The sequence below is a fragment of the Apis laboriosa genome, unplaced genomic scaffold (genome assembly GCF_014066325.1).
Source record: "Apis laboriosa isolate Shangri-la unplaced genomic scaffold, ASM1406632v1 scaffold23_cov150, whole genome shotgun sequence".
NCBI lineage: Eukaryota > Metazoa > Arthropoda > Insecta > Hymenoptera > Apidae > Apis > Apis laboriosa.
Window position 1 is genome coordinate 111,934 of NW_025222452.1, and position 24,567 is coordinate 136,500.

At 37.1% G+C, this 24,567-nt stretch overlaps 1 protein-coding gene and 1 long non-coding RNA gene across 3 annotated transcripts in view; one reads left to right on the forward strand and one right to left on the reverse strand.

Annotated features, from left to right (window-relative positions):
* Positions 1 to 24,567, forward strand: part of LOC122713449 — a 38,554-nt gene that overhangs the window by 6,512 nt on the left and 7,475 nt on the right. The window lies entirely within an intron of this gene.
* Positions 404 to 24,567, reverse strand: part of LOC122713447 (connectin) — a 183,439-nt gene continuing 159,275 nt past the window's right edge. Inside the window, exons 4-6 of the mRNA XM_043933894.1 lie at positions 9,198 to 9,383; positions 8,020 to 8,144; positions 404 to 6,931 (exon numbers count right to left, since the gene is read on the reverse strand). Of these exons, the coding sequence (XP_043789829.1) occupies positions 6,683 to 6,931; positions 8,020 to 8,144; positions 9,198 to 9,383 (560 nt within the window). The 3' untranslated portion in view covers positions 404 to 6,682. The remainder of the gene's footprint in view (positions 6,932 to 8,019; positions 8,145 to 9,197; positions 9,384 to 24,567) is intronic.

Below are 24,567 nucleotides of genomic sequence, written 5' to 3' on the forward strand. Positions count from 1 at the left end.
CACGAATCGATGGAAATTGTGTACATACGACGAGACGATTATGTTAAAATAAAGACGGCGTAACGAAAAAAATCGCGATCGTAACAAGTCGATTATTGAATCTAACGCGTTGTCAATTGCTAAAATAAAGACACATCGAGGTGCTAAAATAAGGACCACAGAACGGAAAGAATCACGATCGTAGCAGGAATCGATTATTGGATTTACTTTGTTCTAACGTGTTGTTAATTATATATATATATATATATATATTTTATTTTATAACTATTTTAGAACTAAAAGGTGAAATAAAACTTTGATCGAAAAAAGCGACGAAACGAAAGTGAAAGATAAATGTTGAATCGAGAAAAGAGAAATCGATTGCGTCCTTCTTTTTCGACGATTTTTATTTATTTATTTATCGTTTAGATCTTACAAAAGAACATATAATACATATTACGGCTTGACTGTGAATCCATAATAATAATAAGTAGTACAATATTCAAAATCTTAGAACTTACATCATAGAGCATTCACGCCCATGTGTTTTTAGCTTAAAAATTAGAATCACTTGGTGTGAAGAAGAAAGAGCTCGTATGCGCGTATTCCTTACGCTGATCTATACGTATATATGTATAATAATTACGGCAAAATTATCAATAATGACAACATTGTATGTGATGCACGAGTGAAAATCCGAAATGGGCCGTGTACATATGTACTTGCACTCACGTATGATGCATGACGTATGATTCATAAATTCGACGTTTATTGTTTTTCTTCGTCTCTTCTCCTTTCTTACGTACAGAAACAACGATCAATACCGTAATTCTTATGCACAATGAAAAAAAAAAAGAAAGAAACGGAAATCGCGAAATTTCGTTGTGCTTCGTCGTGCTCGTCTATCTTATTTTTCTCTCTCTTTTCTTCTCGATGTCACGACGAAACAGAACGAAATTTACATACGATCTTATTCTTCGATTAGAAAAATGCTACGATTTCGCTACGTTTGCTGTTAGAACGGTTTCTTATTTTCGGATGATACGAAAGAAAAATTCGCACCATTTTACATACACGTGTGTACGTATATCTAAAAAAATGAGGGATCATCGTTCGTTCGTCCAACTCCTCTTTAGCTCTTTAGAAGCCTATCGTACGAGAGTCAAACGTGTTTACGCTGTATTATTTATTTTTCTTTTCTCTCTCATCGATCGAAACAACGAAACGCTCCTCCACCAATGGTTTCGAGTTTCCAGACGATTAATCTTGTTTTCAAACGATGATGATCGATCAAAGGCGGATACTGAATATTCGGTTTTGTGTTAATGAGCTTTCTTAACGACTAACACCAAACTTTTCTTATCTTTGGTTTATCTCTACGAGCTTAATATTTTCCAGAGGATTCGTGTGTATATGCGTGTCAATGTGTGCGCGTGTATTATGGGTGTATGTGTGTACGCATTTCGTATTGGCGCACGCTTCCGGCGCGCGTTGTGCGTGTCAGGAGAGAGAAAGAGAGAAACAGACAGACATTTTTCTTTTTTTTTTTAAATTTCTCTTAATTAAGAATCGTGCTTAAACCTAACTTACGAGATATATATATATATATATATTTTTTTTTTTCTTTTATATCCTATGCTTATCGAGAATTATTGAACAAATTTGGAACGTTTTTTAAAACATCTTTTATATATCCTCGATTCGAAGAACGAGAACGCTCCACGCACACGTGAAACACGGATTAAATTATAGCTATAGATGCATTTTTCGAATAAGTTTAACTTTTCTTCTAGGGAATAACGTGGCGCACGCGACAATTCCGAATGTAATATCTTACTCGATCGCCTCGTCGTAATTTACTTTTTTCTAATTATTTATATAACTTGTTTCTTTTTTTCACCTCTTTTATCTGTCTTCGTGTATGCGTGTATGCGTCTCTATTTACAACAGACGTCGTACCACAAAATATCATCGTACGGGATTCTTAAATAACGATATTCGATCGAGTCGACGAAGAACGCCAAAGATGAGTATGAAAAAGAGGATAAGCTAATAAACTAGGAGACCTAAGTGAATGATTGATGAAAACTTAACTCGAGATCTCGCGATTCATGCCCCGTAGAGAATCTTTATATCGATCGAAAATATAGCATGATCTTTTTTTTATCAAATTATCGCAATATATACTATATTCGTATATGTATATATATATATTATATTTAAAGAAAATGGATATTAAAGATGATTGCTAAAGTATAATGAAAGATTGTAAATTGAACTTAATTTCATAACGTTATTACGAAGTTAATTTAATATTATTCTGATTTTAATTAATGTCTAATTTATTATGTTAATTAAATTTTGTTTCCAGAACGGAAACGGACGATATTCCTTCTTTTTTTTTTTTCCAATTTTATCGTTAAACTTGTAAAATTCTCCTGCTTCACTCGTTTATTCCAATTTCAAAATTATCCAAAGGTAAAAGAATCAACTTCCGTTTAAATCATTCCTTTTAAATTACTTTCTTTTATCTGTTTGAAAAAGAAGAAAAAATGAAAGATGGAAAAAAGATGGAATATTTTTCTAATTTTTTTATTCCGCGCTCTGTTTTTCTTTTTTTTTTTTTATTTTACGCTATGTGAAATAAAAGGAAAAGAACAAATAAATTTCAGATTATCTTTTTCAGAGCCATTACTACGCGATAATGTGTGGTAATTATTTAAATATAACGTTTACTCGAAAGATAATTTATTTATATCTTAAATTTGAAAAAATTCGTAGAAAAATTAAATGAAAGAAAAAATAGTGGTGAAAAGAAGCAGATCGTAATATCGATATTAACAAACGTCTTCAATGTGCGTTTTCATCATGTTTTTTCTTCTATCGACTGATCAACTTCGTCGTTCCGGCCAAAGTCATTTTGCAATCCGACTATTCATATACTATATTGTATATCGCGATGCTATATATATATATATATATATATATATATATATATATATATATAATAACGCATATACTATGACAAACAATCTCAACATCATCGATAATTCTCCATTTTTCTACTTTCTTCCACTTTTTGCTTCTTTTTTTCTTCTAGATCGCGCGGGGCAAGCGATATTCCACGTTATTACTCGGTCGTCCATCATTATCAAAAACGATTTGATCATGGACGCCAATTTTGTTTCGATAGTTTGGCAGTTTTATGATAAAAATGAGGCAGGATCGTAATATAAAATATATATATATAAAAAGAAAAAAAAGAGGAATAACAAAAAAATTTTATTTTTACGTGTTTTTTTTTTTCAATCGTGCGTGTAATCCTCGATTTTTTTTTTTGCTTTTTAGGAGAGGGATGTATTTCAAATTAGTAAATTTACTTAATTAGAAAATAAATTTAGACGTAATTTACAATCACGAATTTTGAGAAAAATCTATGAATAATACGAGTCGAGGGATTGGATATCTTTTCGATAATTTTATATCTTTGGTTTTCTATTTTTTTTTTTTTTTTTAGAATATATAAATTGTAACGAGATCTTGAATGTTCGAACATTTTGTCGTAATAAATAACAAAGATATCTCTGTCCTACTACGTTTACTTTACGTAATTGAAAGGTAATTGAAATGTAAAAATTTCTTACGATATCGCAGCGGCTCTTTTAGAAAACGAACGGAAAAGAAATTTGAATTATTCTGCTTTCCTCGATTCTCGATAAAACTTAACTATTTACGAATAATATAAGTTGAGAGGCAAAAGATGGCACTCGGAAGAGGAGTCGAAAAAAGCGAAACAGAGAGGTATTCGTCCAATTTACCAAGAACACTGTTTTCCTATGATACGATATTTAAAAAAAGACGAAAAAAGTTCTTTCTTTTTCTTTTTTCGTGGTTCCTTTATCTTTTCGTTTGCTCTCCGCGGCTCTAAAAGGAAAAGAAAAAAAGAAAATTCGCTGTGTATCGTCGCGAACGACCAATTCACTCGCTTTTTTTCTTCTTTCCCTCGATTGTCTGACGTTCAATTAGGGGCGTAATTAAGCCAGTTGGCCAAAGAAGGAGGCTTGACGGAGACGAAGAGAAGCCGCATCATCCCTCCTTCCCTCCCTCCTTCTTTCGAAAAAAAAACTCGAGACCGCGCCAATTTAGCGATTGAATGTCGCGTAAACCGCGCCAACCTCTCGAAACACGCTTAGGGAATTAGATTCTAAACGTTGAAAATTGCATTCGATCGCGAGTCGAGGATTTAGCAGCGAAGATATTAGCTATTCGAATCAAAATTTGAAATTTCTTCTTTGACAGATTTTTTTTTTCTTTTTAGATTCTTCGATATTTACGATTTTTCTTTTTCTTTTTTAAACCGATTATAAAAAAACAAAGATCAATTTTTGCGTTTTCTTTTTTTCTTTCGTTCCTGCTTGCTACTCTATCGCCAATCACTTCCTTTCGTTCAACGCTAATTAGAATCCGAACACTACGATAACGCGTCTTGACTAGCGAAACGTCGACAACGATTTGTTCGACGATCAATCGTCTGTGATTATTAGGTACTTGTATCGATCGATCGATCGATATTCACGAATGAAAGGAATAAATCGTGAAAAGTCGCGAACGATTCGATGGATTAATGGCATTGGTAGATAGAAATGAAACTGAGGATAATCGATATATCAAGCGGCTCGATACTTAAATCTTTAGATTAGAGATTAGTTTCTCGGTTCCCTCGGTAAAGAGAATCATCGATATTTGATCCTATGGTAATTAATAGGATTAAATATTGGTCGATCAACGGATGAATAGAAAAGGAATCCATAACGGTAAAATCAACGCGATTGCACGGGGAATTGACTCGTAAGCTTCGTATTCACGATCAATTTCCGTTTCCGCTCAACTTCCGAGAGTCTCGCGAGGATGCGGCTGATCAGAAATTGTCGACTCGTTCAAACAATTTTAATATATATTATACGTGCGCGCGCGTGTGTTGTATTTAGGGAAACGTTTGGAACGGTGTTAAACGACGATGAATTAGATTCGGTCAGAAGAGTCTTCGTGAAAATGGAAAGATGCAAGTAGATATATTGATTTTTACAAAGCGTTGATTGATACACAAGTGGGACATCTTTCGTCGATCTCTGGCAGATCGAAACGAACACAAAAGTTGAAAAAGTACAAAAATGCTCGATCGACGCTTATTTGTTATTAAGTTATAAGTATTTAAATTACCTATAACTTAATAAACGTGCCCAAAAATCTTTGCAAAATATCAACTTTTGCGTTTATTTCTCTGAAATCGATCCTTCGAACACGTTCCACGAATATATTCTGAACATTCTGTATAATCGCGAGTAATATTTTCGGTGAATTGGAAATATTGGATTATTGATGGAATTTTTGATTTATTCTCCTCCACCCACCCTCCCCTCGTTTTCTGGGAATTCCTTGATGATATGTGTAATTAAATTAATCGATTACAACGTTACCTTGTGATCGATGAAACGAACAAATCTTGGTAGGATTTATATTTTTTCCCTTATCCTAAAATCGATCGCGATACGAGTCTCGTTTCTATTTCTATTTGCGAATTCACACTCGATCGACATCGCTAAATTTTGCTGATTATCCATTTGAAATTTTTTTTATTTAACGCGTAAATTTTATGGATAGAAATTTTATGGATAGAATTCGAAATGAAACTTATTATCGCTATTTTCCCAACATTTTCCCTACCTCTTTTAATTAATTAATTAAAAATATCGAGTTGCACGAAACGATCGATTTCACGATTTTCACTAATGGCTAAACGTTTCGTTAAATGATATTCGTCGCAACTTGGTAAATTTCGATCCTTGATATTAGATTAGTCCGTGTAAAAGTATAAAAGAAGGAGCGTAGGTTTATTTTACAATTTTTTTTTTTTTTCTCTCTCTCTTAAGAACGCACGAAGACCGTTTCTGACGGGCGTATTTACAATTTACTTGTTTAACGTCGGGCGAGTTAATAAGAAAAATCGCGCGCGAAAAGTTAACAATATACGAAATTACGAATGAAAAATGGCAGTTATAAGCAGCCTTGTAAACGTACGCGACCGTTGATAACGAGATAAGTTGCGCTTATAGAAAAACGGGAATCGAACAATTTTGGTGTTTTTATCATCTCGATATATCGTAGATCCGGCGGAATCGACGTTCGATAATTCCGTTTCCACATCCGACGACGTGTTTTCGGCGTGTCCTCGCAAGGTGGTGGGTCAGAACCATCGTTCGCTCCCTCCTCTTCCGCTAGGAAACTAGGATCGGTGATATGCTCCTTCGACCGTCCATCCATTTCTATTCAAAATTCTAACGATGCTCTTGAATCGTGATCGCGCCAAGGATTGTATAATACGCGTATAATAATTTAAACACTCTATAATAATCTGTAACAATCTCGGATCGATCGAATTCTAAAAAAGTCTTGGAATCTTTTTCGCGTTTATTTGAAAAACTTGTGGAGAAACTATTTCTATCCCGCGTTAGCCAACCGATGGAAAGAGCGTAAAAGCATAAAATTTTGATTTTCCGTGCGGGGACACGCGCGACGATACACACCTCGCACGATTCGATTATGCAGGTATTTACGTATCGAGATATCGAGAACCGTCCTTTCTCTCGGAGACGGATGGCCGTCCTTCCGGCGATCTGCTCGTTGGTGGCGAACAAAGCCGGTTCTACGTGAACAGGACCGATAGGAGCGGGAGAAGAGAGTACAAAAGGACGGACGGGTGAAGGCGAATAAGAGCGGCCGAGGATGAGAACCATATGGAACCCGAGGAACCGACGCGAGCGTTCTCGTGCCGACTCGAAGGTTGCTCGGACGCCATGAGATCCTCCCTCGAGGGCTCCGGGCACGGAAGCTCCTCCAGTTTCAGCTCGAACAGGTTCTTCACGTAGCACAGCTTACCCTCCACCATCTGTACCTGTAACAATTTGTTTGGAGAAGAGCATGTTAGTCCCAGCTCGGTTTTACCTTTCGAGTAATTCTCGCGATCGTTAATTAAACTTTAAGCTCTATAATCGGATACTTATTTTTCTTCATCAACGCGTGTAAAACGCTCTTTATTCTTCGAAACTAATTATTCCAGTGATATAAAGCATAGCATAAAGGAAAAGATAATTCGAGAGAGAGAGAGAGAGAGAGAGAGAGAGAGAGAGAGAGAGAGAGAGAAAGTTGAGAGTTTTAATCGTGCTATGAAAAATAGTATGTAAAAATTTAGCAAATTCGTTGACGAATCGTTCGTTTCGAAGTTTACAGCGTGATAAAATTTCGTAAAAAGATAAAAAAGGGAACGAATAAATAAATTTTCTTCGTAAAAAGAGAGAGAGAGAGAGAGAGAGAGAAAATAAAACGTTCATATCTTTTCAAATAAAATATTAATTTTACTCGCGGTTTGGTCGCGGTTTCCGAAAAATTGTCACGCTTGGCTAGTTAATTTACGAGAAATTTCACGAAAAAAAAACTGGTGAAATGGAAGGTATGTGCGTGCGCGATAAGAAATTACGCAACAACGTTTTATAATTCAGAGAGATGGCGTTTCGTTGAAAAAATGCCGTTGTTTCGTGAAATTTCAAACGGGTATTGTAAACGGTGTGTTTCAATCTCATCGAACGTTTCTTAAAATTTTTGATTTTATCCCTGATTATATCGTATTGGTACGCTCAAACAAATCGATTTGAAAAAATTTCCCTCGCGATTTCCGTTTACGATATACAAACTCTCTTTATAAAGAGAGGGAATTGTTGCGAACGTTCTACATATCGTTCTACAAAACAAATGTTTATCGTTATACTTAACTCGAATTGTTAAAATAATAAAAATCTCAAGATTCGATCGTTCTTGGAAAAATGACATAAAAGCACGATAAACTATATATAAAATAGATGGTACAACAACGATAGATCATTGGACGTTTAATTTTGCGAGGGATGAAAAGAAACGCGATGCGGAATCGATACCGTTTCCCTGGTTGGAAGAAAGGAAAATATGAAAGGTAAACGTATATCTTACCTTTGGTTGAAAATCGGAATTCGAGGAAGAATCCTCGTATCCATCTTTACTCTCGTACTCGTCGCCCATGTAAGCGTCATCGTCCTCGATACTGCCGTCTCTCGAATTCCCGCTCCGATATTCCTCTGTAACAGGGGAGAATCGAAAATTTGAAGAAAATGTATATCGAGCAGTAGTCGAATACGCGTTTTCCATTCTTTCCCTTTTTCCCTTTCCCTTTATGTATCGTGGGAAACGAGATGAACGTAACATTTCTCCTAGATGATGAATTTGTTTAATTTTCTAATGAGAAAAAAGCTTTATTTATTTATTTATTTATTTATTTATTTATTTATAGGTCAAGTTTAATCGCATTCGGAATATTTCTCGAGCAGTAATTTCCAACGATATCATCTGTTTACTAATTTAAAGAAATTGCGAAACGAAAACAAGTGGTTTCTCGAGGTTGAATTCTTCATAAAATAAATGATATATAGAAAGAAAGAAGAAAAAGAAACACTTCTTTGGATCGAAAATTAATAATACGAATAAAAATATGTCGAAATAAATTTATCTCGACGATTAAAATTGAATCGAGAAATCGATATAGGACAAGGTTCAACGTAAATTCTGAAAACAACGTAGGAAAGGGAATCCCACTCTGTTAATAATCCAGCAGACCATGAAAGATTCGAAAAAGGGATCCTTATTCTTTCTTACCCAAAACACGCTTGAGTGATTACTATTCGGACGTTTTTCCGTTCTCTATGAAAGTGAACGTGTTTCGAATACGTACAAAAGAATCGTAAAATTTTGCGTTTCGTTCTCATATCCTTACATTTTTTTTAATCGCTTAAAAGTATATACGAGATTGTTATTAAAATATTGTCCGTTAAAATAAAATTCGAGGTAAATCGAATCTGACGACGATAATCGTTGTGAATCGGGATGAATCATAACTTTAGACGAGAGAAAATAATTTCCAAGACTAATCATGATCGATCACGAATGATTACGAATTTATCGTAATAATATTTGGATTATTACGGTTGACTAAGTAACAGAAATCTGTTCGTATCTCGTTGAAATACGAATGAAAATCCGAGTAACGTAGGAACGCGTTACAACGGTGGAGAAAAGTTGGAGAAAGTAGGAAGAGAAGGAAAGAAAATGCGATAATAAGCAGCGCGCGAACTTACCTGTGTTTCGTGCATTTTCGAGCGCCTCGTTCCATTCCAGATCTTCCTTGTTGTTCTTCAGCGTTGCGTTATTGCTCTCCAAGAAGCAAGTAAGCTCCTCCAGAGAGTCCCGCAGCTTTACGTTCTTCGTCTCGTTCCTGAGACCCCAGATCCACGCTAGTTTGCAATCGCAGATCAGTTTATTGCCTGAAACCGAAACATCTTTGGATGATCTTTGGAAAAGAAGAAAGAATCGGTGGCAATTTACGTTACATTTTCCTTTCACGCTACGAACGATGCGACGATTATACGCGCGAAGTCTAATTCGAGGATCCACGGGGAATCTAGTCGAGATTCGTAATTAATCGTAATTAATCGGTTAATAATATACATGTCGGGCGTGGAAAGACTTTTCCAGAATTTTGTCCCCCGTCAGAAATTCATGCGATTGCGGTACCTCGACGCGTACACTACGAAAAGCTCGTGTTAGACCAACCCGTACGCTCTTTGACTTTCCATGCTTTCCTCTAAGAGCTTCTTTATGTTTGCCACTCTTGTGGAATTTCCATAGCGAAGTTTGGCTGGCTCGAGTTTGACCGATTCCTTTGCTCCCATTTCAACCAGTTCCATTTGTAGGGAAAGACGTAGAAAGGAAAAAGAGATACGCATATACATATATATATATGTAAAGATACGAGAATGTAATAATAAGATTATATATACGTACGCTGTTCGATTGACTCGAACATCGAAAAGAAATTTTGCTTGGCTCGTTTGTACATTTCTTTTTCTACCCGAATTTTGATATTGTTGTCCGATAGAAAGAATTTTGAAAATTCGAAAAATTATTATGGGATAGCTAGGAATATACCATAGAGGAGTAGAAATAAGGATAATTGAAACAATTACGGAATAAAATTGATAATAAATAAATGTCAATTATTATCTTTCGATGCAAGATGACATTTCGAAAACACGGAATTACTCGTTGTTTTCGGGGGACTATGAAAAATTTGAGAAAATTCATTGTCATTTGCGCGAAAGTAGCGTGGGCACATCTCTTATTCTCCATTTTTCTCGATGGCAGAAAGAATGGGAAAAGAAGGGATGCTATTAAAGTTGGTCGTTTCATTTTCGATTCAGCGAAGAAGGATTAGCGCGAGACAACACCTCTCGCTTCTGTGAATGTAATGGATATGAAAGTGGTGATTGTCGCGTGGACAATAGCGCTTAGCAATTATTTTAAAGCAGCCCTCGAAACAATGAGACCAAGTCGCGTATATAGTAACTTGTTCCATATTCCAGCTTTGAAGCTCATAATGGCTCGTAATAACAGCAGAAGCGGTGGCTAAAGACCAACCAACGCAACTCTGTCTCTGTCCCTTCAATTTCCATTTATCTTATATTTTAATCGTTACACGATTCGGCCTCGCGATACTATCCGTTTGAAATCTCGTTTCCCCCTTTCAAAGGGAAAATCGAGAGACAGAGGGGGGGGGGGGTCTCTCTCGATCGATGGAAATTGGTCTCGAGGGGTGTAGCGCCGCGATATTATTATTTAGTTGAACACCGGCAACGGGGTAAGGACGAGTAGACGGAAAACAACGACTCGTTACTTTTCATTCGTCGTTGTTGCATGTTTGATGGGTTCGGCTTCTGTCCGACCGTCTGTTTCGAGTGGCACGCGTCCTTCGGGATCGCGCGGTGAAAATTGAAAGGCCAACTCGGCGAAACAAGGGATGACCGACGCGGCACTATGTGAAAAAATAATGAAACGTATGCTCGAAACGATCGCAGTTTCGCGTATTTGATCGTGAAATGGAGGAAAATAGAGACTTGTACGACGCTCGAATGAGATGTATAACTTCTCTCTTAGGATTAAATTTCTGCTACGTATTTCCTTACGAAGAGTGGATTACTTCTCGAGTGGATGATTATATATTTTTATTTCAATCCTCTTCGTTCGAAATACGTATTACGTTACAGAGAAACGAGCATTAATTTCGAGCGAAGAAACAGGGTTCTCGTCTCGACTAATCTTGCAACAACATATTTATGACCGGTTAATTTTTAAATACATTTTACGATTTTTAAACAATTTGTTTATTTTATATCGAGTCGTTGATTTTTCTCGATTTCCTTTATTGATCGAATACACGGATTTTTCTACCGTTTTATCGAAAACTTTGAATCAGCATGAATCGGTTCATGAATCGGAAGAAATTTCATTAATCGTGATCGTTACGATCGACAATCGTAATGCAAAATATGGCGATCAACGTTTATTTAAAGTCAAAATTTTGATATAGGACGGGAAAAAATTAGAAACCAATCATTTTTCCTTCTTTTCAATTGTCTGAATTGAAGAGAGAAAGGAGAGGGACGAATAATTTTGACGAAAAACTGAATTTTCTCTTTCGTGAAATCTTTCAAATCAACGAAAATAGAGGAAAAGATAGAACGTCCTCTGTAACGTTCTCGGCGTATTTCAAGTTGATAATTCTGTCCACGCGCAAAAATGTTGGTGAAAATTTGTAATTAGTTGCTCGATCTCAAAGTGTGAGATTTTCTCTTTTTTTTTTTATAGACGAACGGGGAAATTTGACGGGGCAAAGGGTTTCGATAAGATTTTGATTGTTCGCGTAGATGTAGATGAAACTGCCGTGAACAGATATAGCCGAAAGGGAAAGATAATTCTCGAGGATGATCCAGCGAGGAAATCTTGGAGGGATTCACGGTGCGATTAAACGGAATAAACGATCGTCGAATCGATAAGAGTTACGAGAAACCGCGAGAAACTTGTTGTTCGAAGAGAATTAACAGCATCGTTTCGCGTTTATCTGTAATCAGGTTTTTGGAGAAGGTTGGGAAAATTGAAAATCTTGAAAAATGAATTCTCTTTCTTCTTGCTCGAATTTCGAAGATTATGAAAAAAAATGTGGAACGTAAAAATTGAAAACTTGCGAAGAAAACTCGTTTCCCCGAGATCTTGTGATATCGTAAAAAATCCCTGCTTATTCGGTAAATAGAAGGAAACACATTGGTAACGAAGGTGAACGCGTTGCTCGAGCGGTATCGCGTTTGTATCCGATGATCGCTTTTCACCGATCGAATTCTCAATTTCCATTGCTATCGTACTTTATTTCCCACGAGGTCGAGCCACTCCCCGCGGTATTTGATTATTGTTACACGTTCTTTCACTCCCTCGAGTAGAAGCGTCTTCCTTTTCCCCTTCTCTCCTCTTCTCTCTCTACGGATTTTCGTGGTCCTTTTGATCGTTCTAGGTCAGGCAGAAGGCGGCATCGAGGATCGATCTTCCGGAATGAAAAACGGCTAAGAGTGTTCCTCGTGAAGGAAAATAGAGAAAAGAGAAGGAATCTTCTTCTTCTTCTTCTTCTTCTCGTATCCACCGTTTCAGCTTCCCCCCTCTCTTTCTCTCTCCTTATCTCCTTCGATCGTTCCTCTCTCCGCTTTGGAATTTTCATCTACGTACGTCCAACGAATCTTTAACCGGATCCCCTCCTCTTTATTGGATCATTTCTTTTTCCTTTTCTCCTCCTTGTCTTTTCTTTCTTTTCCGGTTCGACGTTTCTTTCAAAGTTTTTCTCACCATCTTTCTCCAGTTTTGCTTCTGGATCGGTTAGGCTCGAATGGGTAAAGCGACGCGATCCACTGATTTTTTGCGTCTCCCTTTGAAACTTCGCCTCGGGAGAAATCCAATCTAATTCTTATCGTAGCTACGTACATATTTTTTCCACGAGTATCTTAGAATTTTTATTACCTTTTTTTTTTTTTTTTTAGAGAGAAAATATCGATTCTTTGTTCAGATTTGTTCGAAGGTATTCGATTTCGATAGATGAATACAACAATTATTAGAGAATATCGAATGCTCGGATCGAAATATTTTATCATTCGAGCAAAAGGAAGAAAAATATAGGAGCGATACTTGATGAAAAGCATGTCGTTTTTTCGTCCGTTTATTAAGAAACATGTTCGCGAGCGCTACGAGATTTCTCGAGAAGGGTATCTCTTTCACGAGAATATTTTCTGGTCGAGTGTTCTCTCAAATAACGACGCATCTCCCTCGTGTTTTCCCTATTATTTGCCTTCCATTTGCGTTACGATTATAATTATCGCGAAAGAAAGAAATTCTCGTTCCTCCGTTCGGATCGCTCGATCCTTTATAAATAAAATCTTTTATTTCTCCCCCACTCGTTTACGTAACTTTTCTCTTTATCTCCGATTCTTCTCTTTATTCCTCCGATCGAATCCTTATCAAATATCAAAGACGTGAATTTTACAATTTTTCTCTTTTACAATTTTACAATTGTCTCGTCTGGAACAATTGATAAAAATATCGAGAGGATTATGCGAAAGATTTAACGAGTTGTTTATTTTCTCTCGTTTTACGTAGACGTTATCTTTCGTTGAAATTTCATTTCCAAATGATGAATGATCTTGCCGATCAACTAAGAAAGCTTGATTCGTATCGCGATTCGATCGGTAAGTCGGTAGCTGTTCGAAAGATTTCAACGCGACGAAGAGTCATAAGTATCGCCGCGTTGGATGGAAAAATTGAATACTGGTCTAAATGAGCCACGCGTTTAGATAGCAAACGCCTCGTTTCCTCTTCGATCGTCGATATTGGTAACCGGAACTCGCGAACCAAAAACGATATTCTTGATCGAATTGGCAATTTCGATTTTCGAACTTCCACTTCCGTTTTATTTTATTCCTCTTACGTATCCTTTCGTTCATCGATGGATTCATAGAAAATTGATAGAGCGAGAGATAGAAATGAGGAGAGAAAGGGAGCAGTGATTCGGATAAGAATCGGTGTTTCCTGTCCAATGCTCGGAACATATTATCGACAACGAGAGAATCCGTATCGAATTTTCACTTTGACATAACCGAATATTTCATCAATCCGACATCCTCGTCAATTATTTATTTACTCTAATTTCTCCTCTTTTCTTTTATCACATTTTTCATGGAATTCTTTTGAATCACACGCGCAACGCAACACACACACACATGGAAGATCTATTTTTCGTTATAAAAATATTATCGGATCGAACGGAATATCTTTTCGTATTTTTCTTATTACCTTTGTTTCCTATATCTATCGTTTTCTTCCTACGTAATAATATTTGCTATACGTACTTACGTATCTATTCGCGACTTCGTTCCAATTCCATTTCTTTCTCTCTTCGCTGTGTCTTTTATCCATTCTCGCTTTTTCGCCCTCCATACTCTCTTCCTATCGACACGTTTTCTCTCTTTTCCCTCTGTACAGCTTGCCTCAACTCGTACACTCTCGTTTTCTTTCCTCCTAATCTTCCTTCATACCACGCGTCTCTTATTTTTTCCCGTTCATCTTCCCATAAATTTTTATTTTTCGTTCCCTTCCCTGAGAATGAACAAGCAATAGATTCCTTTCTTCTCCGTTTCAAGAAAATTCGTAAATCATTTCTAAATATATATATATATATATATTTGCTTTTCTTCGTCGTTTCTAGTTCCATCGATCGATCCTTTTCTCTCTTATCGCTCCATCCTTTTTCTCGTTTCATTCGTTTTCGCGCTCGGGCGAAATGTTAAAACATTCGCGCGTTTTGCGCGGGCGAACGAAAGATAGACGATTAAATCGATAAGAAGCCGGTGGTATTTTCGCCTTGTTGCGTGATATCGCGAAATATCGGAACGGCGAGCTCTGCAGACACAAGATATTTCACGCGAATGTGCACCGCGGAAACAACGATATACTCGCGTTTCGCGTTAAGGAATTGTCGACATTTTTCCCTCTTCGCTCGTATTAAACTTGACATCCGATCTCGTAAACAATCTTTTCGGTATCGCATAATTTCTTCTTTCTCGGAATACAACAATTTCCGTGAAACGTAATTACATTTCTATAAATCGTATCGAGTGGCCTGCTTCGTTCCATTTCAATCACGTTTAAACACCGAGGAAGCGAATTTCTTTACTTACTTTTAGAAAATAAAAGTTCGCTCGTTAATAAATAATATTTATGTCTTCGGTAAAGAAAACTTTTCTCCTGTTATATATGGGTGTTCGTTCACCAATCGAGTTGGCAATTATTCGACTTTTGACGGAAAAGGCAGCTACTTTTTAATTCGAAACTTTTTAACGCGCTTTTTGATACGCTTTTCGATAGAATAATAACGAGATGTTGTTTTATTTCATTGAATTTTCGCAATGAGTTTGGCGAATTTTGTAACGTCGAGTTTTGTAACGTGTTTCAAGATGTTTCAGCTTGTTTAATCCGAGTGGCAACGATTCAGTTGATTCAACTTGTTGGTTTTCGAGGATTTCAGTTTTATGGCCGAGGCAAAAGTCAAAAGAACTCGATAGTTGCTCGCTTCGCGAACTGTCATCCGTTTTCCTCGTAGATTCTTGTTTCTCCCACCAACAAATTGAATTTATTTTTTTCCTTCCAGCAAAGTAGGTAAATGTTGGAAGGATTTCCGAGCAAATGAAACGAAAATATTTGACTTTAGATCGATAGTTCTTATAAGATCGTCTAAGAAGAGGAATGAAAATTGGAGACGTTGAATGTAACAATATAAATTTCCACCAAGTCGATTCGAAGGGAGAACAAAAAATTTCTCCTTTCTTTTTAATTCGAGAAAGATAATTTTACCGTGAGAAAAAGTTGAAAATTAGATTATATTCCTTTTATATTCCTGCGGAGATCGGCTTTGTTTATTCGTGTCAATTGCTAAATGGAGAGATTTTTAGACATTTTTATCCTTGAAATAATCCTTGTCTATACATTATACCATTGGAACGTCTATGTAACGAAATTGTGAGATTTGGGGATAGTAACGGACCGACAGGGAAACGAATTAGACGAATATTACAGCAGCTGAGTATTACGCTTGCTTTTTATAATATTTCGAAAAGATTTTTTTTTATTTTAACTTAATTACGTGGTTGTAGATTTACAAGAGGGATCGAAATGAAACTAAAAAATATACATATAAATATAATAAAACGACGAAGAGAAACTAAAAGAAAGAATTTATTTAAAATCTATTTAATGGTTGAAATCTGCACAAAACAGCACACGTAATTCCGATACAACTTTCCGATCAGCTTCTAAACTCGTATCAAATTGTTCCGAGGAATTATCCGCTGTTATACTCCTATACAGCTTCTCACGCTGTACCACACGCCATAACAACAACAACAACAACAACAACAACAAACAACAAGCGAACAACTTAAATTTCATCGAGTAATCTCTCGTTTAACCCCCGTCGATGAACCCCCTCTCGGTATACAGAGAGAGAGAGAGAGAGAGAGAGAGGAGAGGCGGTAGTGGACCGAACATTTCATCGAGTTCCGTTCGGCAAGATATTCGCGGTCGAATTAATAATTGGCTTTTGATGAATCGCGCACGTTACACGTGGTAAGAGTTGTCCGGTGCTCGCATATCCCTCGGACGGATTAATCTTGGCGGTAACGAGGATTTAACGGCGGCGGGCAAAGTTGCGGAAGTCGAGCGCTTCCTCCGCCAGTCACGCGCACTCCCGGGGCCCGGGTCACCGGCCATTTACGCTCGTTTAATTAATGGAAAATCGGGATCGGTGGCGTTGACGGAGAGCCGGAACGCTCTCTACGAAATTTGCGCCGATATCGGAAATTGTCGAGTCCAAGAGTCCAAGTGAAATATTGACATCGGTCGATCGATCGATCGACTTTGTCCACCGATTCTTTACTCTCTCTCTCTCTCTCTCTCTCTATCTATCTATCTTTACGTCGGATAAAACTGGAAGCTAGTGGTTGAGTTCTTTTCGCGATAATTCTCCGTTATGACGTTTGCTTGGTTATTCGTCTCGCTCGACAATGGTCTTCGATTTGCGAGAGAATCAGAGAAATGATACTAGCAATAAAATCGGATCGGGATGGATGCGAAGAGCGCGAGGATCAAACGAATATAACGATCTTCTTTCGCGGCTTGAATTTCCCTTTCGATTCCCTACTCTCTTCCAATCGTACGTACGCGAAATAATTTCGTTTTCGAACGATCGATATCGATAGATAGTGGAAAACTCGTTTTTCGCGTTTCGAAATTTCGAAAAAAAAAAGGAAAAGAGGAGAAAGATTATAAATGGCGAGATGAGATCAAGGGGCGATCCAAGGGGCGGTTTATTATATTCTCATTGCGAAGAAATTTACTGCAGATTACCTGCAATTCGCAGACTCGCATATTTTTTCTAACATCGGACCAATCTTTGTTCTAGCTGAGCTTCGGGGCTCGCTACAAGGGACATACCAAATTCAGGCGAAATTATTAATTTTCGAGATGCATATAATTGGTCAATTTTCATTTTTGAAAATTTCACGCTAACTTTGTTTATTCGAGCAACGTGAAATAATAGAATTTAATATTCCTGTTTTATATTTATATTTTCGATCAAGTTTCTATCGCGATGATTGCTCTCTTTTTTCTATTTTGTACAATTATTGTAAATATTAATATAATTAATTATACATTCTAATGATTAATTTCTGATGAAGATTCGCGATGGAAATTATTGTTATTTCACTGTTTGATGCAGTGAGAAGTAAATGTTGTTAATTCGATTGTATCGCGCGATACTATCATAATCGAGAAAATGAATTAGTAATGTAATTCGGAAAATTTATGATTCTACATTCTATAGAATAGAATATAGAGATAATATTAAAATATTCTTCGTTTCTGGCTATACTCACATTATAAATTATAAATGTTTCAAAATGCAATGTTGCAACTATTCGATTAAAATTGGACAATTAGGACAATTTTCGTAAAATAATGTGATAAAGTTAAACGATGCAAAAAAATTCTTACGATCATAACGAATATGCGAAATAATAATAACGTGACGTGAGCCCGCGACGAATGATGGCGAATTTTTTAAAAATTGATTAAAAATTGATTCGATTATCTCATATGGAAACTAATCTTTCGGTCGTCGACTTTTGGCATTTGTTCATCTCTCTCTCTCTCTCCCCTCCGAGATTGAAATCATTCGCTGCTTTTTCGAACAAGATGGGTGTTCGAAAATAGAAGTAAGAAAAATTTGTTCTATTTGCAGCTGTACCCTTTCCAGGTATTCTCAAGAGGTAACAGCTGACAGATAAAGTTTCGCGACCGATAACCCTGCAAACGTTCTATCGAGCTGCTACACTTGCGGCAAGTGGTTAAGAGGAAACTCGAACGAAAGAAAGTTTACGATTCGAGTTGTATCCATTTATACACCGCGTAGTATACTTTTACGAATAAATTTCAATTGTGGACGAATGAAATAATTGGACCAAATTCTAATCTGACGTGTTTTAAATTATATCTTGGAATATCGTGGAAAAGGAAGAAAAAAAAGAAAGAAAGAAAGAAAGAAAGAAAGAAAACGTCATATTTTAAATATAGCGCGTACATAGGTAAGAGTACGAGATTTTCTTTATTTGAAAAATAATTGGACCAAATTCTAATTTGACGTGTTTTAAATTATATCTTGGAATATCGTGGAAAAGGAAGAAAAAAAGAAAGAAAGAAAGAAAGAGAAAGAAAACGTCATATTTTAAATATAGCGCGTACATAGGTAAGAATACGAGATTTTCTTTATTTGAAAATTGCGGGGGCGATCGGTGAAAGCGCGCCTAGAGAGAGAACGATAAATGATTTCGATCGGTTGCCAACTTATTATTTACGAGGAAGTGAATAATGATTTTCTGCTTATGGTATTTTATTCATGCACTCGGCAAAGTGTGCGATTCGTTAATGGTTTATCGATCGAGGGTTGTTCTCAATTATTTCGTTCGCAATCGTACAATACGTTACGTTATTTCCATTATAGGAAATAATTCTCGATCGATGCTCTCCGATCATTTTTTTCGACGAGAAAGTTTCGTTGGATCGGTCGGTTTGTCGCCATTCTCGAAGTCTCGGCGAGAAGCGGTGGAGAATTAGCGGAGAATGCGTGGAAACGCGGATACGCGTTTGGGCGAGATTTTAAAAGGGGAGCGGGCAGGAAGAGGGTTGCACCCGGTAGAAGAGCAGACTACCACGCCTACGCACCCTAAAATTTCATCCCCCGAACGATTAAAACCTAATACACGGAGACACGCCTACCGACCGACACCCCTCTATTTCCATTTTCAATCTCTGTCGCTTTCCACGCTCCTCTCGCTTCCTCCGATTCCTTTTCTTCGCTTCGATCCTCCTCCCAAACCTGCTTCTCGTCCGAGACACCCTTCTTCCCGAGCCCGAGAGATACGGCTGAAATTTTCACGGCCACTGGCTTCAATTTCGCTCCGACCAGTGGCAAAAGAGAGGGGAAAAGCGGACATCTTTATTATATATGCGGGGACGAGGCGAGCAACAGCCCCGCGGTGATACGTATAATTACACGGTGGTGAAATTACAAGGTAGCGCGCGATTCAGGGATGCCGGCCTAATTGCCACCTCGTCCTCGCGAAATCGATACGCCTTAACGCGAGAGACACGATTCTGCGTGCGAGATCTATCCACGGTGGCCCATTAATCGGTACGCCTTAACCGGGACGTTTTCCACGACCAGTTTTAACTAGCGATAATAATACCGTTGGAAAATAAAAGCGAAACGGTGGACATCGGTGGAAGCGAGGAACGAATGGTGGGATGGTCGAACGAGGTGGTTCGATTTATGGAATGGAAACGAAGGGAGTGGAGGGAAGGAGCGTGTCTCGTTGTACGCGCCTCTTTCGACCGGAAAATTCGGTTCTCAATTATTCAACGCGACGCATCCTTCTCTGGTCCCAAAGGAGCGGCAAAGACCGATATTCGAAGAAAAAAGCGTCGAAAAGTGGTTTCCGCTGCTTTTTCTTCGCTTCGTCTCGAAATCTTTACAACGATCGCACCGTATTTTTTCCCCATTTTTTCGATTTACAATCGAGAAAAGTTATTGAAATATTTAGACAAGAGAGAGAGAGAGAGAGAGAGAGAGAGAGAGAGAGAGAGAGAGACGAAACGCGAGTTTCGTTGTTCTTTGAAGAGTTTCTTCAAAGGTAATGAGAAAACGAAGGATTTGTTTCCACGGGTAATTCGAGTTTCGAAAAATATGGGGGGGAAAAAAAAAATTCTGAATGCGAAAATTTTCAACGGCAACTTCGATGTTTCGTCGTCGTTTGTTTCGATTTTTCATGGAAAATTGGACGGGAGGCGCGGATTGTTTCGAGATGTTTGAAATACCGTTGTTAATCGAGGATAAGCCGGATGACTCGCGAACAACCGTGAAACGAGCACAGCTCGATTATTCGCTCGTGATTCCTATTCCTCTTTCGAGAACATCGCGGCCCCTCGTGATAACGATAAAAGTTCTCATTACGTTTAAGTTGGCGAGACCGAGCGGCTGCCTCGAATTCAGAATCGTAATTTGAATCGGACCGTGAACGAGACTTGCCTTTTCGATGAAACGCCTTCGAGATTTCGCCTTCGTCCTACCGTCGCGTACAGATACTTCGAATCAACGAAATAATCGTGCTTCGACTACCATTATTTTCCAATCTGTTTTTCCATTCTTACGATTCGTTCGAGATTCGCAAAAATAACTAGAAATAACGTAGGAGATAAGGATTAACTCGTGGATCGCGAGATGTAATTTAATAATTCTCTCGTAGAGAAAATAATATCGTTGTCGTGATAGAACGTAGGGATCGATATATTTTAGAATGAAAAAAAAAGAAAAAAAAGAAACGTTAATTCACTGAAAAAGAAAAGAAAACAAAAAAGATTAGGAGCAAATTGGAAAAATTTTGCCCGTTTAACAACGCGATACTCGAAACTCGATCGAGGGATGTAATTGAAATTGGCGGGAAACAAGGATGAAAGGAGAGGTGAAAGCAAATACGAATTCGAAAGAGAATATCTAGAAACGATAGAAAATTGTCATTTATTTCCCGTTCCCCATTCGGGAAAAGTAGAAATTGGGCAGGTCTGCCTGCCCTCCTAAATGGTTGAAATCGCGAGGCGCGATTCCAATTGGCGCATTTGCGTGGAACCGAGTTTCGTTTTGGAGTTTGTTCGATTATCTCGTCACGCAGCGATGATCTCTCATCCGGACGCAACGCATTTTTACTCCTGCTGTTTTTATCGGAACAATGGACGAATAATTCGGACGGGATCTATTCATTTTTCCTTTTTTTCCCCGCGTTGTTAAACCATCCAAGACTCTCGATAGATAAAATCGATTTATATCGCGAACGTGGAAACGCGTTTTTTTTTTTTCTTGTTTTTTTCAACTCTATCTAGATAAAAACTTAGGAGAAGGTAAATAGTTGTAGCTATTTTATCGATTATCCGAAAATGCATTTTCTTCCATCCAAAGATTTTGAATATCGTATCGATCATTACCTTTTGCTCGTTACGAATTAATAAAATCCTCGATCGTTTTTCTATCGATTTTTCACACCTGTTCTTCGTCCATCTCGAACATTAATGGAAAATATATCTCGAGATATCAACTATAATTCAATGTCGAATCGGAAGAAGCGTGACACACGGAAAGTTCGATAAATCAATTCGTTTAAACTTTTACGTCCACTATCCCAGAGATTCTGGTAATCTTATTATTTACGGCTTTCTTCGTCGGATCTCGTGTCGTTTCTCGTTACGTATTATAATTCTCGTAACACGTTTCATTCCGGCGATGAGTTACTTTGAAAATATCTCTCTTCTTTCCACTTTTTCCTTCGATCTTAATTTATCGTTGACAACGCGTCGATAAATCCATCGAGTCGACATCTGTTTTCATATCGTCGATAATAAAACGATCCTAATGCTCGTTATTCTTCCTTCCATAATTTTATTTCATCCAACCATTTTAACGTATCGATAATTCATTAGCGATACGTACTTTTTTGAAATTTCCATTTTCTATTCTTTTTTTTTTTACGTACACAATTTAGCGGAATAATTTTCTCGTCATCGACGAGAAAACCTTTTTTTTATATGTAATTTACGCAACGTTAAATATTCGATAATCCATGGTTAGCTGAAATAATTATTATCAAATGCGCACCCGGTATTGTCCTCCCAAATCCGGATTCAATAACTACTACGCCCAAGTATAAATTAATTGGATATCGATGAAATTTATACGGATCGGTGACAGTGAATATTGAAAATCTAGTCGAAAGAGAAAGGATAATAACGAAGTTGGTTGAATTTTTATTTTTTTTTATTTTTTTTTTATTTTTTTTATCTCTCGATACGCGAATATTCGTATACAAAATTTCTTTTTCTCGTATCGTAATCGTGACGATTCTCTTTCTATCCATCGAATAATTAAACGTTCGACGAAAATAATCTTTTTTCCATCTAATAAACGTATCACGTGGCAAATATTTTCCACGTAATAAATAATTGTGACAATTCCATCGCGAATGAACTCGCGATCGATACATAATCGGAATTATTACTCGATGTTTTCTCGACGAGTTTAGCGTTTATTCGAAATAATCGCGTAAATTCAGTTTTTCAATTATCGAATATTCAATAAATTTTCCTTGCGCGCGATTAATTATACGATACTATGCTCGCGTCGATGAAAATTATTTTGCCAACAAATTGAGTTAAATTCCTTTAATGGATATTTATATGTACACGTAATAGACGCGATTCGAAACTTGTATCGATCCATCTTGACGAATCGTGCAAAATATTTCGTTATTTGCTCTACGCTTCGTTCCATTCACCAACGTCAAACAAAAGCTCGAAAAATTTCGTTATTTCCTTTCGTCACCTGACCACGCATCCATTGCGCGTTACACGTTGTTCATTAAAACGTTCAAATATTTTTTTTTTTTATTATCGTCGAGTAAACTTCGTTTCGTTCTATCTTCCCCTCGTTTCTCTTTCTTTCATTCCATCTTCTTATCTTTCCGTTCTCATTTCTCGAGACGCGTAATTTTTAAAAAACCATTTTAAACTTACTCGATATGATTCCCGATCTTTCTGAAATCATATTTTTAACAATTTTTTTCTTCGTATATTTAACATCTTTGGAACAGGATGGAAAATCGTCTGAAATTGAAATATCTTAAAATAAGAATACGAACAATTATCGTTTTCGAATCAATCCTGAAACGTGTCCACGTGATTTCTTAGATACGGAATTATATGGAAAGAAAATGGGAAAAAAATTCATTTTGTCTCTTTTTTTATAAATAAGAAGCAACGTTTTTATACATTTTTTCCCTCGAAACCAATTCTTAATCTGCATAGCCACTTTATCCTCGATCGATAGCCCCTTGCTCTCTTTCTCACGATTCTCATCCTATTCAAACCCTTTCTCGATCCAATAAAGAGGAGCTCGAATTCTACGGCTCGTTGTTCGTTACCGACGCGGAACATAGAGAAGGGAAGAATGGAGAAAAGAGAAAGAGGATCGAACTGAACGGAAAAAAAAAAAAGAAAGCATAATATCTAGGAGGGATCGATTGAAAATTTACGGGTAAAAATAAAAAAAGGTAAAAAAAGGCGTAAACGGAAGGGAAACAATTGAATAGGATCGGGTATACGATTAAACGAGAGAGGGATGATAATTCGAGCGCGTGGTAGACGATTTCTACGAAACGAGCAACGAACGAATCGCAAAATCAGCATCGATTAAAATTAGGCGAAACGCGCCTAAGTGTTTCCATTTTCGCCACCGCGATACGATTTGCCTCCCAGAATTTTAATCTCGTAAACGATCCCTGCCTTATCATTCTTCTTCCCAAATTCTTCCCAACCAATCTGTTCAACCAATCGAGTTCGAGCAAAACGAATCAAATTTATAAACGATTTTCTCCACCACGTTTATTCTCGTCCTAACATCGCATTCCTCTTTCGTCCCTTTGCGATGCTGGAAAATCTTATTTTACGATTTCTACTCTTCGGATAATGATTATCCGAAAATAAGCCAATGTCATTCATCCTCAATCGATATATTTATTATTAGCGAGAATGCTATTATGCGATATCTTTTTAGGAGTACTTTGGTCGAACAAGGAGCGGCAACTCGTAATAGTCGAAACATTGTTGCGTTCGTTTCTCGTTCCAGTGAATTTTCCAGTGGTTCAACTTGCAAATTATCGCGTTTCGTTCCCAAGTTTTCCTCCTCATCGAAACAATAATAATTGCAAGCTTTGTAATTATGTCGAACATTGTAAATTATCGGAGAGATATGAAATAAGCGGAAATAATATTATTGGAGAAAGTTATGGTATAAGTAGTTGGAGATAAAAGAGCTGAATAATTTAGATCGAATTTAGAAAGAAGGGATAGGAACATCGTAAGAAAATTTTTTGTTTGGAAAAAAATACGTTCGTGATTTAAAATCGTGAAACTCGCGAAAAA